We start from the raw sequence: 16,819 nt of genomic DNA, 5'->3' as shown, positions 1-16,819 counted from the left end.
ATGATTCAGGTAATCTCTAAGTAAATTTTTTTTCTTCAAATTTGATCCTCTCCCTCCAGAATTGACTTGCTGCTAAGATTCTTGACAACTGATGTCTTAGGACTTCTTTTCGTCATCGCCCTGGCTACTCCCCTCCTGTCTTTCCTGTGCTGAGTCCCCTCTCCCCTGACCCATGTCTTCCTCTTCCTTGCTTGTCCCTCTCGTTGGGGGGACCACGTTCTGCAGTGCCTTCCTGAGAAGGTACGCGGCCTGTACTGGTTACTGTCCGACTCGCTTTCCTTCCTTTTCTTCTCGGCTGTGCGCCTGGAGGCTGACCTCTGTGGGCTGCATGCCTTCCACAGGGATTGACCACTGCTTAGCCATGGGAGGAGATCAGAGAGCAGGGAGGTAAGACCTGAAGAGTCTTTGAAGGGTGTCAGACTTCACCAGGTGGTAATGGCCATCACAGCTGCTGTTTGGGGTGTGCTGTCTTTGCTGGAAAATCAGCACAGCCCCTGGCACCTTGAACTCCCTGGGTTGGAGGTGGAATGTGTGGAGAATAAACAGGATGCCTCTATGGTGGCTTTAAAAGAATCTTTTATCTTTTATAGATGCAAGACAGACATGGCTGATGATCAGGCCCAAGGCCTGATCGTATGGGTTGTAGTACTGTACAGTCGTTTACATACATAAGCCCAGTGGTCTCTTCTGCTGAGGTAAGGGCATTGGTGGGAAGGATGGGGGTCTCTGAGGCTTCGAAGGGGAATGGTTGGCAGACACAGATGAGGTGAAGAACTCTGAACCCCCAGATATCCGTGTCTGAGGAAATCGGCCTTTCCATGCAAAAAAGAAAAACCTCTCAGAGACTGCCTTCTCCTGGTTTCCTGGTATGCAGTCTTGCCTCTTTCCACAGCTGATCATTTTCTATTCTATGCTGGATATTGTATGTAAACATACCTGCAGAGGCTCCGGGTGACGTTTTCTCCCACTTGAGCAGTTACCCATCGCCTAGATGGAAGAAGCAGCCCTCAGTGCGGAGACTGAGCTCAGTCAAGGCTGGGCTTGCATTTGGATGGGACACAGGCTGCCCTTGTGTCTGGGGCCTGGCCCCCGGGGCTTCCAGCTGAGCGTCTGGTGGCTCTTTATGTCTTCAGCCCCCAAAGGCTGGAGGATAATCAGCTCTGCCCTTTGAATGTGTTTTGAGTGCTGAGTAAAAGGTCTGCCGAGTCTCCTCTGGTTACCACATCAGCGCAGAAGGTAGTAACTCATCTCGGTGCAGAGGAGGCTTCTCAGGTGTAGCCCCTCAGGTAGAGTTCCCGTCAGTGTAAGACCTGTGGACTAAAGAGACAGGTTACCTGTGGGCCACCCCACTCCCCCCACCCCACCACATTATAAAATGATGATGAAAAAAAAAAATAAATAAATAAAATGATGATGGAGGAGTAGGAGGCCGGGGACATTCCCACTCAGGAAGGGATGGGCGCAGAAGGAGGTGCTGGGGTCGGTGATCTGTCGAAACCCTGATTCCCACCCGTCTTCCCAGCTCCAAGGTCAGAAAACGCTTGTTTTTCAGGACTCAGTTCTCTTCCCTCTGGGCCCTGGTTCAGAGTCAGCCTCCCTGCCTGTGTGGACCTCTGAGCAGCTTTCTCAGTGTCCCCGGCCTGATTCCTTCTGTGAAGGTTGGGGTCCAGAGACCTCATTTCTTCTCGTGCTGTCTCTGTCCCTTTCAATCCCAGCTAGTACAGTTCCTTTAAGAGTTGGGGGGCGGGGAGCACTTTTACATACAGTGTTTATAATCAATGCTTAGATAAAAGCCATCCCTGCGTCTCTTTCTGGGACAGATTCTTCCCTACCCAGGGCTGCCTGGGAGGCTGCTGGGAAATGACACTTAAAAATGTAAAAGCCTCATCTTTAACTGAGTGTACAAAGAGCAGTCCTAAGACTCTTAAAGCCCCATAGGGTACTCAGCTCATTCCGAGGTCTTTGCAAAGGGCAGACAGCTGCACCCTTAAGATTTTACCTTTGTCCTCAAGAGTCTTGTGACTCTTTTGCTGAGAAGGTCTGAGGGTGAGAAAGTTTTATTTTTGAATCCGGTCGGTCCTGCCACCTTTGTATTTCCTCTAAATTTGTCTCAGAAACGTAATAGTGCTCTCTCTAGTTTCTGTCTTCTTGTATTTTGTCACAGGCAGTTAGAAGTTGGCTGTCCCTTTCCACATTCTGCCCGGACACCCCCAGCTAAGTCTGTGAGTTCTTTGGGGACTCTTTCTGTTTTCCGTGTTACCTGGGGTGACAGGGTTACCAAATCTCTGGCACCACCTAACAAGGGTCCTCTTTTCTTCAACTTCCAGTAACATTTTCCTCCCTGTTAGTGTTCAGCTCGTCACAGACAGTTTCTTTAAGGCCCTTCTAGCTCTGCCCACCACTTGGCCCTAAAGCCACAGCCCCCTGTTTTAGGGTTACTGGTACAGCAGCACCCATGGCCAGTGCACATTCTGTCCTGGTTGTCTGTTCTATCGCAGCCTAGAAAACCATCCTGAAACTGAGTAGCTTAAAACTGCTGATTAAAACTTCTCTTTCATGGTTCCAAGTGTTAGGCTCATTGGGGTGGTTCTTGCATTAGGTCCCTTATGTTGTTGCAGGAAGGGGAACCCCTTCCAGAGCCCAAGAGTGGGCTCTTGGCTAACGCTTGGAAATGAATTGTCCAAGAAGACACATGTGCTGACAAAGCAGGAGACTTTATTGGGAAGGGGCGCCCGGGCAGAGAGCAGTAGGGTAAGTGAACCCAGGAGGACTGCTGTCTACGTGGCTCGAAGTCTCGGGTTCCATGGTGATGGGGTTAGTTTCAGGTTGTCTCTGGCCAATCATCTTGCTTGGCCCATATTTGGTGGCTCAGGGTCCTTCCTGGTGGCATGCGCATCTCTCAGCTAAGATGGATTCCAACACGAGGGTTTCTGGGAGGTTGGCAGGACATATTATGGGCTGACGTCTCCTCCCTTCTCCTTTCAGCCCCTCCTGAATTCTCCCCGTTAGTTTTCAGTGGCAGCACCATGTTCTTTATCAGGACCTCCTGCTGTGAGACAACACAGGCAGGCGCTTATCATAGTGCCTGGCCAAGGCGGGCTGTTTCGGTCAACGGTTCCCTAACAATATTATTGTATTCGGAGGGAGGCTACTGATTGAAATATAAGTTACATTCATTAAAGTGGACAAATCTGAAGCATTTCACATGTGCACATCTACCAGCCACACTCAAATCAAGACCAAGAACCTTCCATCTTGTCGTGTGTCCTCTTGGGTCTCTTCCCGGATGGTACCTGCCTCCCCTTCCCTCCCCTGAGATCATCTCTATGCTGATTTTGGTTACCATAGATAAATTGCCCCTGGTTTTAAACTTCATAACATGGAATCGTAGTATTCACTATTGTGTTTCTGGCTTCTTTTGTTCAACTTAATGTGTGAGATTCATCCAAGTTGTGTGTATTTTGATTTATCCCATCTTATTACTATAGTACAATCTGTTTATTTATTCTCCTGTAGACGCACATGTAGGTTGTTTCCAGTTTGGGGCTATTACATATGAAGCTACTGTGAACATTCTTGATCATGTCTTTGGTGCTCCCAAGAACCCACTTTTCTTGGGTATTTACTTGGGAATAGAATTGCTACGTCCTGGGGAAGTAATGACAAACTTTTAAAGAAAATGCTGACCAGTTTTTATGTAGTTGAACCACTTACTACTCCTTCTAGGATTATATGACTATGTAATTCTTCTACACTGTTAAAAACAAAATTCAACCAAGTAAATTTGAAGAACTAATTGGCTTTATTCAGAAATTCAAGAATCAGCAGCAGTAGGAGGGGTTGTACGAAATGGAGGGTTTTTATAGGTAGAAGGAGGGGAGGGGGCGAGAAGGTGTTAGCAAATGAAAAGAAAGGATTATTTTAGGCAGGCTGTCTTCTACTGGGGGAGGAACAGCAGGGTCTTTCTCAGGTAGTTACCTCACCAGTGCTGATCAGGACATTTCAGATGGGCTGTTGTAAAGGTCACATCTCTGTGGGGGTGGGGTTGAAACTGTCTTGGTTTTCTGTCCTGGGGGTAAGTGACCCCATTTGAGGCTTGTTATTTCTTTTTTAACACTTGGTATAACGGCACTATTTTGCATATCCCTGATGGATAGTGATGTTGAGAATCTTTTCATATGCTTATTAGCCACTTGGATGTTCTCTTTTGTGAAGCTCCTGTTTAAATATTTTGCCCATTTAAAAGTTTGGGTTGTCTTTTTATTATTGATTTGTAGGAATTTTTTTCTATATTCTGAATCTGAGTCCTTAGTTAAATATATGTAATAAATATATTCTTTCAGTCTGTGGCTTCTTGATTTATTTTTTAATGATGTCTTTGGACCAACACTTTTTATATTTAATGAAGTCCAGTTTATTACTTTTTCTTTTCTCCTTAGTGTTTTTCACATCCTGTTTAAGAAATCTTTGGCCGACTTCAGAGTCATGAAGCTATTTTTCTTTGTTCTGTTTAAAAACTTGTTTGCTTTCACTCTTAAGGCTATGATTTACCTTGGATTCATTTTGAGGTTCTGTGCTTATCCAGTAACTTCAGTACCGTTTATTACTATAGCAGAATCTTTGTCCCAAGCCAAATCATCGCATATATATTTTTTCCGGGTATTTATTCCGTTCTTCTGATCCCTTTGTTGTCTGGCCTTGCGTCAGTACCACACCGCTTTGATTACTGTAACTGTATTTTAAGTCTTGGTGTCAGTAGTTTAAGTTCATTAATTTTATTATTTTTGTTCAGGATTATTTTGGCTATTCTTTGCATTTCCATATAACTTTTACAAGAAGCTTGTCAATTTCCTAAAAAAGGAAAAAAACACTGCTGAGATTTTGATTGGAATTACATTCAATCTATAGATTAATTTGCAGATAATGACAACAATATTGAGTTTAACAATCCATATGTAAATCTTGTCAATTCATTTAGATCTTTATTTTCCCTCAGCAATATTTTGTTATTGCTACTTTAGAGGTCTTAACACATCTTTCATCAGATTTATCCCTAGATATTTGATTTTGTTAATGGAAACAGCAGAAAAAACACAAAAAATGCTCAACATCATTAGTCTTAAAAGAAATGAAATTTTCAATGGAAACCCTAAAATATAGAAGACAGGAGCAATACCTTAAAAATGTGAAACCAAGAAATCTATATCCAGCCAGAGTAGTCTTGCTTCTGGGATTCTCCCGTAAAGTTTCAGCTTTCCCAGATCTGCTGAGGCTGTTGCTCATCTGCTTTCCAGATTCATAAGTATATAGCTGTCATCTCCTCTCCTTTTTCTCTTTGGCCTTGTAGATTTATGCTTTTATTAAAACTCTGGTATTTTAGTGTGATTTTGGAAAGGATCTGTTTAAGTGGAATCACTTTAGTGTTTATAATGAAAAATTACTTAAGAGAATTTCTCTATGCACTGATATTTAGGTGCTATTTCCAGTGGCCAAATCACAGGTGCAGGTGGAGATTCAGTACCTTCTACGGTATGAAGTTATTACTTCAGGGATGAAATATGCTTTTTAATCTTCAGAATAAGCCTTCAGGATTTCTTCAGATCATACTGAGCTATAGACTGGTCAGTCATCATGACTTTGCTCTTTCTCAGACTTGATTTTCTTTACTCTTTAGAGAAAGAAATTGATGATATGGATTCAGATATATTTTTCCTCAACTTTTTCTTTCGAAAAGTTCAAATCTACAGAAAAGTTAAAGAGCAGTGCAGTGAGCATACATGTGTCCTTCATCTAGATTCATCAATTGTTAAGTTTGCCAGTTTGCTTTCTCTCTCTCTGACATGTATGTGCATGTGAGAGAGACAAAACAATATATATATATATTACACACATATAATATACAGAGATAAGGTGGTATACATGCAATATATGTGTACATTTTATGTATAAATGTAGCAGTTGTTTTTTGCTAAACTGCATAAAATAAGTTGCAAACATAATGACACTTGCCCTCATAGAGCATAGTTAAAAATCGTTTCCAAACACCTCAACAAAACAAATTCCTAACATGATTGTGTCCAGAATGGGTTAAAAAAAATCTATCAATTACTATCTCCTGAGCTTAGCTTTAAAAGTAACCTCTAGTAAAAAGAAACCAAAACACAAAAACCCCTTTAATTTCTGGGACCTTGTTTTTTGTTTTTTGTTTTAAATTTATTTATTTATTTATTTGATTTTGAACTGTGTTGGATTTTCATTGTTGCACACAGGCTTTTTCTAGTTGTGGTGAGCGAGGGCTACTCTTTGTTGCGGTGCGCAGGCTTCTCATTGCGGTGGCTTGTCTTGTTGCAGAGCACGGGCTCTAGGCGCGTGGGTTTCAGTAGTTGTGGCACACAGGCTCAGTAGTTGTGGTGCACAGGCTTAGTTGCTCCGTGGCATGTGGGATCTTCCCGGACCAGGGCTCGAACTCGTGTCCCCTACATTGGCAGGCAGATTCTTAACCACTGCGCCACCAGGGAAGTAGCTGGGACATTGTTTAATCTGAGTATATGGAGCCATCTGACTTACCACTAAATAATTACTGCCATTCATAGTGACCTATAATTTTGTTGAAATTTTCCTATTTGGTAAAAAACAAAGATTAAGTAAAGAAGCTTAATGGATAGCTGAGACCCAGGCTCTTCACAACTGGACTGAAAAGATGCTCAGCTGAAGAGCGACAAATAATATATCCCTGTCAGTGATGCAAAACTGTTCTTTGTAGTAATTTTGAAATAGTATGTTTTATATTTTTTTAATTGTATAAAAATATATTTTTACTTAGCTAAAATATGGTGATCTAGGTTTGTGCCAGATGCCCATTAAATGATTAACAAATGTTGAAACTCTAAGAAACACTGAACAAAGATCATCAGATTGATGAAGAAAAAGAAAGCAAAGTTAAAGTAAAAGAACTCTGCTTGAAAACAAGACTCTCTTTTCCTGACCCCAGTGATGGAATGAGGGAAGCTGTTAATTGATAGGGAGGGAGCAAAGCCAGCTCCTGACTCAGTAGATAACAAGCACTTAAAATATTACAAATTCAAATTCCCAGCTTTAGTTCTATTTAAAACTAAATGGGTCAAAACTGTAAATAACATGGCACTCAGAGGCATATTGAGTTATAAAATTATTCTACCTCTTAAGTAATAGAAAATAAACTCCTGGGCTTCTCTGGTGGCGCAGTGGTTGAGAGTCCGCCTGCCGATGCAGGGACACGGGTTCATGCCCCGGTCGGGGAGGATCCCACATGCTGCGGGGCGGCTGGGCCCGTGAGCCATGGCCGCTGAGCCTGCGCATCCAGAGCCAGTGCTCCGCAACGGGAGAGGCCACAACGGTGAGAGGCCCGCGTACCACAAAAACAAACAAACAAACAAAAAAACTCCTGCTGTTTATCTGGAATGTACAAGGATTTGGGAGTTTGTAGTTACAAAAAGTTTATATATATAGTATTTCAATTACTAATTCTCAAAGAATTAAAATACTATACACTATATACTATTATACTATAAAATAAATATACTTAATGTGAAAATTATACTGAGCATACATTAATCTTTCTTTCATGATCCATAAATTACCACCCTTAAAGCCAAGGGCATATTAACCATGAATTAATGTAAGACATAATCCTGAATTTAAAAATCTGTGTTCATAGAGTTATTTGCCTGGAATTGTGACCTGTCCCAGCAGATTTTAACTTTGCGTGTGCATCTCTTTTAGGAGGAGTACCACCGACGCAGCTTCATGGAGGTGCTCTCCCCCAACGTGTACAGCAGTAAGCTCTGGGAAACCTCTGGACACTGGCAGCATTACAGTGACAACATGTTCACCTTTGACATTGACAAGGACACTTTTGCCCTTAAACCCATGAATTGTCCGGGGCACTGGTGAGTATTAAAAGTGAAGCAGATCTGTGCCTATAAACGCATAGCAGACTTCCTCACAATTAGTCTTTAATATTATTTTGCTTTTTGGAACTAAGTGATTCCTTTAATCTGAAGACTGGTGGTTAGAAATCATCTTTACCAAGTTATTTCATTCTGGAGAATAAATTTACTTTTTAAAATATGTTTGCTCTTTGACAGGTGTGGGATGGTAGCTGGAAACCATTTAGTATTTTGTGCTTCTCAGAGGATAATGTTACATATCAACTTTATAAATTATTGTAATATTTCTCTTCCTAATAGTAATACACTTCAAATATACATATTTGCAGAACATCTAGTTCTTACATACTATTTGGGTTGATTGTAACAAGAACAGTGAGGTCAAAATAAATGACTGGATTTCATTGATTCTAAGATGGCTTTACCCCTGAAATTGGGACACATCTTATAATTGGTATCTTAACATTATACCATAATTTAATTAATGGTTATTTTCTTTCTTAGTGATGTATAAAATAATGGTACATCTTACAATCAAGGTTGTCTTAGAGTCTGTGAAAGAATGTAATTATCATAAAGTTGCATGGTATGCAAATACAACCTTGTAAGAGTAGCAGATTTTACAACTGGAAGTGAACAGATACAATTCTCCACAAAAAAATATCCCAACTATTGTAGCTTTGTATCATCAACTACATAGTTTCAGGTAAATTTACTTTAGAAGGTAACTACTTAAAACAAACCTCTGAACATTGAAGAAAGCTCTTTGCCCTTTTCAGTAAAGAATGAAAGAAGTTCAACTTTATCATGACAGCATGTAAAAAATATATATTTATCTTTAATTTTCTAAAAACTTTATGTAAATATTGTATAACCTCGTTTTAAAAACAGAAGGTGGGGCTTCCCTGGTGGCGCAGTGGTTGAGAGTCTGCCTGCCGATGCAGGGGACGCAGGTTCGTGCCCCAGTCCGGGAAGATCCCACATGCCGCAGAACGGCTAGGCCTGTGAGCCATGGCCGCTGAGCCTGCGCTCTGCAACGGGAGAGGCCACAACAGTGAGAGGCCTGCGTACCGCAAAAAATAAATAAATAAAAAGAAAATAAAAACAGAAGATGGAGGCTAACCTTGTGCTTTGCATTCTCTAAAACACCTGTATTAACAACTTCTTAACTCAGTTTCCCATTGGGTACCAGTTGAAGCTGTGATTTCAATAGAATTAGAAGAAAGCTGAACACAAGTAGAGAATGTAATTTTGTATTTTCATGTCTCAGAACAAGGAAGAGCAGGACCACAGTGGCCTAGTGGTGATGGGATTTGGGAGCCAGGGGTGCTTCCTGCAGAAGAGAGGCCTTTCATTCAACAGAGAACATTAGCCGAGTGTTTCCAGTGCTGGGAGCTGGAAATGCAGAGGTGATTCAGACGCAATCCATTTCCCCCCGGAGCTCATGAGCAGATTGGGGAAGGAACAGATATATAGACAGTCAGTTATAAAAATAGCAAGACCAGTGTCAAAACTGTGGCAATTCCAGCTGTTCTTGGAGGCTGAGGCAAGCCTGACTAGCCCTTCTGGGGGAGTGTCCAGGGCTGCTTCACTTAAGAAGTAGCCTTTGAAATGGATTGTAAACGGTAAGTGGATATTCCCTGGGTGAATGAGAGTAGGGAACAGCATTCTGGAGAAGATAAGAGGGTTCTTTCTCAGAGTGTGCAGTGATGTAAGTTCAAGGTTCACTAATTCATGGGAGAAGAATTTTTGTAAAATTGGTGATCTAAGAACCAGAATAAGGTGTTTACAAATCCTGAGGCATTTAACTGTACCTTATTAACATCTAGATCATTACATAATCTTTTCCATGCTAAGGAAAAGCTGTGTGCCATTGTTTCTTTTCTAGTCTGATGTTTGCCCATCGTCCACGATCTTGGAGGGAAATGCCTATTAGATTTGCTGACTTCGGAGCTCTTCACAGGAATGAACCGTCAGGAACTTTACATGGCTTGACCCACGTCAGGCGCTTCCAGCAGGATGACGCTCACATCTTCTGCACTGTGGAGCAGGTAAACGGGGACACAGGGGAGGCGTGGTCAGCACAGGTCCGGTGTGCTACTTTGGACAAATCGCTGAGTCTTTCAGGGTCACTGTGAAATGTGTTGTTCAGTCTAGTCTCTGAGGGCCCATCAGCTCCAACATTTTGCGATTCTCTAATTTGGGTCATAGATCAGTAATCTCATGACATGAAAAAGTTTTTTTCAAACATAATTTATTTTATTATAAAGGAACATGATTCTCTGAAAATTCGAAGTTCTGTTTGATGCTATTTAAAAATTTTTAACAATCAGTCACTGACAGAAATCAAAAGTAAAGACAGTTTTATTATTATACATTGGAACATAAATCACATTGTTGTTTATCTATTTTATCTATCTGTAAAGTAGTGTGTGTCTGTTAATCCTGAACTCCTAATTTATTCTCCCCCTTCCCTTTCCCCTTTGGTAACCATAAGTTATTTTCTATGTCTGTGAGTCTGTTTCTGTTTTGTAAGTAAGTTCATTTGTATCATTTTTTAGATTCCACATATAAATGATATCATGATTTTTGTCTTTATCTGACTTACTTCACTTAGTATGATAAACTCTAGGTTCATCAATGTTGCTGCAAATAGCAATATTTCCTTCTCTTTTATAGCTGGGTACTATTCTATTGTGTGTGTGTGTGTGTGTGTGTGTGTATGTGTTTGTGTGTGTGTATATATATATATATATATATATATATATATATATATATACACACACACACACACACACACCACATCTTCTTTATCCATTCATCTGTCCATGGATACATATGTTGCTTACATGCCTTGGCTGTTGTAAATAGTGCTGCTGTGAACACTGGGGTGCATGTATCTTTTGGAATTAGAGTTTTCATCTTTTCTGGATATTTGTCCAGGAGTGGGATTGCTGAATCATATGGCAACTCTATTTTTAGCTTTTTAAGGAAGCTTCATACTGTTCTCCACAGTGACTGCACCAGTTTACATTCCTGCCAATGGTTTAGGAGGCTTCCATTTTCTCCACACCCTCTCTAGCACTTATTATTTTGTTGACTTCTTGATGATGGCCATTCTGACTGGTGTGAGGTGATACCTCATTGTAGTTTTGATTTTCATTTCTCTAATAATTAGTGATGTTGAGCATCTTTTCGTGTGCCTGCTGGCCATCTGTATGTCTTCTTTGGAGAAATGTCTATTTAGGTCTTCTGCCATTTTTTGATTAGGTTGTTTGTTTTTCTTGACATGAAATTTATTATTATTTTTTTAAGTTTCCTCCAATTTTATTAACTTAAGCACATTAAGTGGACTGTTTTAAGGGGGTTGGTGGAATTTTGGATGTGTTTCTTTTTCAGTATTGCCTAGAAGTTAGTGTTTACTTTTTCAGGTTTTCATGTTAATTCAAATTAAAATTGTCTTGCAAAGGACCACTATCAAATGGTTTGACCTAATAGACAGTTATAGAACCCTCCAATCAATAACAGCAGAGTACACATTCTTTGAAAGTGCACACAGAACATTTACCAAGGTAGACCATATTCTGGGCCATAAAATGAGTCTCAGTAAATTTAAAGGGATTCAATTCGTACCAAATATGTTCTCTGGCCACAATGAAATTGAAGTAGAAATCAATAACAGAAAGCTATCTGGAAAATCTCCAAATATTTGGAAGGTGAATCATACACTTCTAAATAACCCATGTGTCAAATAAGAAATCAAAGGGAAATTAGAAAATATTGTCCAGTTAACCCTTGAACAACACAACAATATAAATAAAAACCAAAAGCTGGTTCTCCTAGAAGATCAATAAAATTCATAAACCTTTAGTTTTGTTGGAGAAAAAAGAGAAGATACTAATTAAAAACGTTAGGACTGGGGACTTCCCTGGTAGTCCAGTGGTTAGGATTCTGCACTCTCACTGCATGGGGCCTGGGTTTGATCCCTGGTCGGGGAACTAAGATCCCACAAGCTGCATGGCCCAGCCGAAAAAAAGGAAAGAAAAAGAAAAACATATTAGGACTGATAGAAGTGACATTACTACAGACCCTATAGATATTAAAAGGGTAATAAGGCAATATTATGAACAAGCTTATGCCAGTAAATTGGACAAATTAGATGAAATGGACAAATTCTTTGAAAAACACAAACTACCAAACTTTACTCAAGGAGAAATAGATAATCTGAGTAGCCCTGTGTTTATTAAAGAAATTGAATTGATAGTTAACAACATTTCCACAAAGAAAACTCCAGGCCCAGAAGGAATCACTAGTGAATTCTACCAAACACTTAAAGAAGAAATCATACCAATTCTACTCATCCCTGCCAGGCATTAACAGGGATCTCCCTGCACCCACCCCGTAATGTCAATGGAGACTAAGTGGGAGCCTTTACTTCCACCCTCACCTGGCAGTCACAAGGTGCCTCTTCCACTTCCTGCTTGAGTGGAGAGACAAAACTTCTACCACCACTCCATGGTAATGAGGCCGTGCACCCTGGAGGTTGCTAAAGGCCACATGAGGAGCAGTGCCAAGATACCCCTGCCTCTCCCAGCTGAGGTGTTATCAGAGGAAACCTACTAAGGTGCAGAACTCCTACTTACCCAGCAGTAATGAGGAGCCTCTGCCTCCCTTGCGGTCCCCAGTGGGAAACCCAGACATCTGCTCCTACTTTGCAATAACCAGGCAGTACTGCTCCCTCCCTGTTGGAGCAGAGTCAGTGGAAGCCAGCTAAAATGAAGAGTTTAAATAAAATCCAAAGTCTTATAACATAATATCCAAAATATCTAGATTTCAGAAATCAAAAATCCATCATCACATCAAGAACAAGGAAAATCTCAACTTGAATGACAAAGGGCAGTGTAGGAGCACTGATGTGGACATGGCAGGGATATTAGAATTATCTGATGAGGATCTTAAAGAAACCATCATAAAAATGCTTTAACAAGCACATTTAGAAAAAATGAAAAAATAGTTTCAGGAAATAGAAGATATAAAGAAGAACCAAATGGAAATTTTAGAACTGAAAAATGTAATAACCAAAATATTCAGTGGATGGATTCCTGAGCAGAATGGAGGAGACAGAGAAAAGAATCAGTGAACTTGAAGACACCAGTAGAAATGACACTATGTGAAAAACAGAAAAGAGACTGAAAGAAAAATGAACAGAACCTCAGAGACCAGTGGGACTATAACAGAATGCCTAATATTTATGTCACCAACGTTCTGGAATAGTTCTGGAAATAGTTCTGGAAATGTAGGGTGGAGGTGAAAAAGTACTCAAAGAGGTAATGGCTGAAAACTGGCCAAATTTGGCAAAAAACATAAGCTTACAGATTCAAGTAGCTGAGAAAGTCCACACAGGATAAACCCAAAGAAATTCACACCAAGACACGTTATAGCCAAACTTCTGAAAGCTAAAGAAAAAGAAAAAAATTTGAAAGCAGTGAGAAAGAAATGATACCTTACCATTAAGGAAAAAAATATTTTTTTAAAAAAACAACAGTTTTCTTATCAAAAACAAAACAAAACAGAGGCCAGAAGGAAGCGGCACAGCATTTTCCAAATGCTGAAATAACTGTTAACCCAAAATTCTATATCCAGAGAAAATGTCTTTATGGAATGAAGGTGAAATCAAGACATTAGACCTACCTTAGAAGAATGGCTATAGGAATTTCTCTGAAGAGAAAGGAAATGATAAAAGGAAGCGTCTTGGAATGTTAGGAAGAAAGAAAGAACAACTGTAAAAGTAAAACATGGTTAAATACAATAAATATTCCTTTTCCTTTTCCTTTCTCTCAGAGTTTTCAGAGTTGTGAAAAACTCACAGTTTTCTGAGTTGTGTTTGACGGTTGAAGCAAAAATTATATCACCACTGGGGAAACCTGAGTAAATGGTACAACGGTTTTATTTCTTACAAATGCATGTGAATCTCAAAAAGTTAAACTTTAAAAAATGGGCAAAAAGATTTGACCATTCAAATGGTCGAAGATACATATCTAAGGAGATACACAGATGGCAAAGAAGGACATGAATAAGGGGTGCAAGGTGATCAGTCACTAAGGAGATGAAGATTGAAACCATGAGGAGTTGCCTCTACACCAACTAGAATGGTTCAGATGTAAAAGGCTGACTCTGACACGTGTTGGGAGTGTGGAGGGGATGGACTTCTCACTCACTGGTTGTGGAAATGGAAGACAGCACAGTCACTTTGGAAACCAGTTTGGCAGTTTCTTAAAAAGTGAAGCAGAGACTTCCCTGGTGGCGCAGTGGTTAAGACTCCACGCTTCCAAAGCAGGGGGCACGTGTTCGATCCCTGGTCAGGGAACTGTATCCCACATGCACGCCGCAACTAAAGATCCCACACACCCCAACGAAGATCACACATGCAGCAACGCAGATCACACATGCAGCAACGAAGATCCTGTGCGCCGCAACTAAGACCCAGCACAGCCAAATAAGTAAATAAATAATTTTTTTCTTTAAAGCACAAACCTACCATATGTCCCAGCCATCTTACCACTCCTTTTCCTTTTCCAAGAGAAAAAGAAAGTACATGTCCATACAAAGACTTGTCCACACGTGTTCATAGCAACTTTATTTGAAATAGCCGAAATATAGAAACAGCCCAATAACAGGTGAGTGTATAAAGGAACGGTGGTATATCCATACAGTGGAAAACCACTCAGCAAGAAAAAAGAATGACCTATTATTGATGCACACAACAGTATGAATGAATCTTGAAATAATTCTACTGAGTGGAAAAAGCCAGACAGAAAAAAGAGCAAGGGCTGCATGATTCCACTGATGAAAATCCCAAAACCTAATCCCTGGTGACATGCAGATCCTTACTTGTCCCCTCTCTCTACGTCTCTGTTTTTGCTGCCCCATCTCGTCTGCATTTAGATGTGCTTGTCTTTCTCCCTGTTAAGGATGCTGTCTCTCAGCCTCCCAGCCCGGGCCCTGCTTTTCTCACCCTGCGCTCTCTGGCATTGGTCCCTCTCCTAACCTCTGCTGGGTCTCAGCTGTCCCCCGTGAGCTCCAAGCCCTGCAGGGGCTGGGGGACGTGTCTGCTTGGCCATCACAAACACCCTCTCATTGGCCAGACCCAGCGTCGGCCCCTCTTCTGCCTTTCACACCACATCCTCCTCCTCTCAGCGATGCACCAGCACCCTCTCCATGGCCCAGGCCAGGAACCCAGGTGTCCTTTGGTTTTCACTTCTCATGTCTAGTTTATCACAAGCCCTATTCACTCTTCTTAAATATATTATTCTTGAATAAGTTCATTCATTCCTGAATTCCCAGCATCCAGCACAGTGCTGACAATTAGTAGGCAATTAGTAGGCAATTACTATCTGTTAGTGAACGAAAGGACAGGTATCCTGCAAACGCCTCTGATTCCCTGCATTCCAGCCGCTTCTGTTTCAAGCTGCCATCCTCTTGCTCCTGAAGGATCCCAACAGCTTCCTAATGGGCTGCTCTTCTCGTCTTGCCAGTCTTTTTCCCGTACTTCAAACAATCACATTGAACTGTGTTAGTCCCCTGCTGAAACCTCCACTGGTTCTCCATTGCTCTCAGGCTAAAAAGTGCAGACATTACCCTGGCTTTGAAAGCACTGCATTTTCTCTGGCCCCGGCCTGCCTCTATCCTGACTGTCTGCCATGCTCTCTCTGTGCCGTCTGTCCTGTCACGTGCAGCTTCCCACAGCTGTCCTGCCCTGGCCCACTCCTCCATCCTGTGGGTCTTCACCCTCAGTGTTTCCTCTGCTCCGGGAGCTCCTGCCCTGCCTCCGTGGAGAACGCTTAACCTCTCCTCTGGCTGCAGCTTGGCCATCACTTCCTCTGGACAGCCGCCCTTCCTCCTGTGTGGCATTGTGCACGGAGAGGTACCCTCGCCTGGGTCTTCGCCCAGCCCTGCGCTGGACCATGGGGGCCTCCAGCAGCCTGTGTGCATTGGCACCTGGCGGGCGTCCCGTGAATATTTGAGTGAGGAAAAGACAACAACCCGAACAGTGCTACTGACTATAGTAAAAGCACGCTTTATTTCTATCTGACAAGAAGAATGTTTTTTAATGCCATAAATAGGTTTAAATTTGGTGTTATTTAAGGTTTTTCATTTGCTCTGATTTCAGATTGAAGAAGAAATAAAAGGGTGTTTGCAGTTTTTGCAATCCGTTTACTCAACATTTGGCTTCTCCTTTCAATTAAATTTGTCAACAAGACCTGAAAACTTTCTAGGGGAGGTTGAGATATGGGATGAAGCTGAAAAGGTAGGGAGAAACATAGTGTTAGCCTTCATTTTTGTGAATATGGAAAGTACCTTGCATGAGGATGCGATGCTTTGCAATGGAAACTTAAAATTGGAAGTTCTGGGATAAACGTGCCCATTGTAGAATTTTGTTAATCCAGTTTTCTTCAAAACAATGCTAAGAGCAGTACCTTACATTTGCTTCACACCTTAGTTTATATCAGGTTTCCATTTATACTCTTTTCAGTGCTGGTCACTAATAACCAATTTCATAAGCTTTTAAAGAAGTTCTCTGGCTCCTTCTTCAGCAGCTCTTGTTTGGCCTCTGCCACTGGAACTGATGTACGTCCTTCAGCTCCTTGGAGCTGGATTAACCTCAAACCTCTGTTGGGGGCTTCCCTGGTGGCGCAGTGTTTAAGAACCCGCCTGCCAGTGCAGGGGACATGCGTTCGAGCCCTGGTCCAGGAAGATCCCACATGCCATGGAGCAACTAAGCCCATGCACCACAACTACTGAAGCCCACACACCTAGAGCCCATGAGCCACAACTACTGAAGCCCGTGTGTCTAGAGCCCGTGCTCCACAACAAGAGAAGCCACCACAATT

The 16,819-nt window shown here is 41.5% G+C and overlaps 1 protein-coding gene across 4 annotated transcripts in view; it reads left to right on the top strand.

The window, feature by feature from the left end:
- The window catches only part of TARS3 (threonyl-tRNA synthetase 3), a 52,147-nt gene that overhangs the window by 21,248 nt on the left and 14,080 nt on the right, over nt 1-16,819 (top strand). For 3 of the 4 annotated variants that reach the window (XR_009541953.1, XR_009541954.1, XM_060156861.1), the window contains exons 11-13: nt 7,762-7,928; nt 9,817-9,979; nt 16,099-16,236. Coding sequence is in view for 2 of the 4 variants with exons in the window: in XM_060156861.1 (XP_060012844.1) it covers nt 7,762-7,928; nt 9,817-9,979; nt 16,099-16,236 (468 nt within the window). In the remaining 2 variants the exon portion in view is untranslated. The remainder of the gene's footprint in view (nt 1-7,761; nt 7,929-9,816; nt 9,980-16,098; nt 16,237-16,819) is intronic. The other variant, XM_060156869.1, reaches the window with a different exon arrangement.

The sequence above is a fragment of the Lagenorhynchus albirostris genome, chromosome 1, assembly GCF_949774975.1.
Source record: "Lagenorhynchus albirostris chromosome 1, mLagAlb1.1, whole genome shotgun sequence".
NCBI lineage: Eukaryota > Metazoa > Chordata > Mammalia > Artiodactyla > Delphinidae > Lagenorhynchus > Lagenorhynchus albirostris.
Note: the sequence above shows the minus strand (reverse complement) of the source record. Positions and strands in the feature narration are given on the sequence as shown.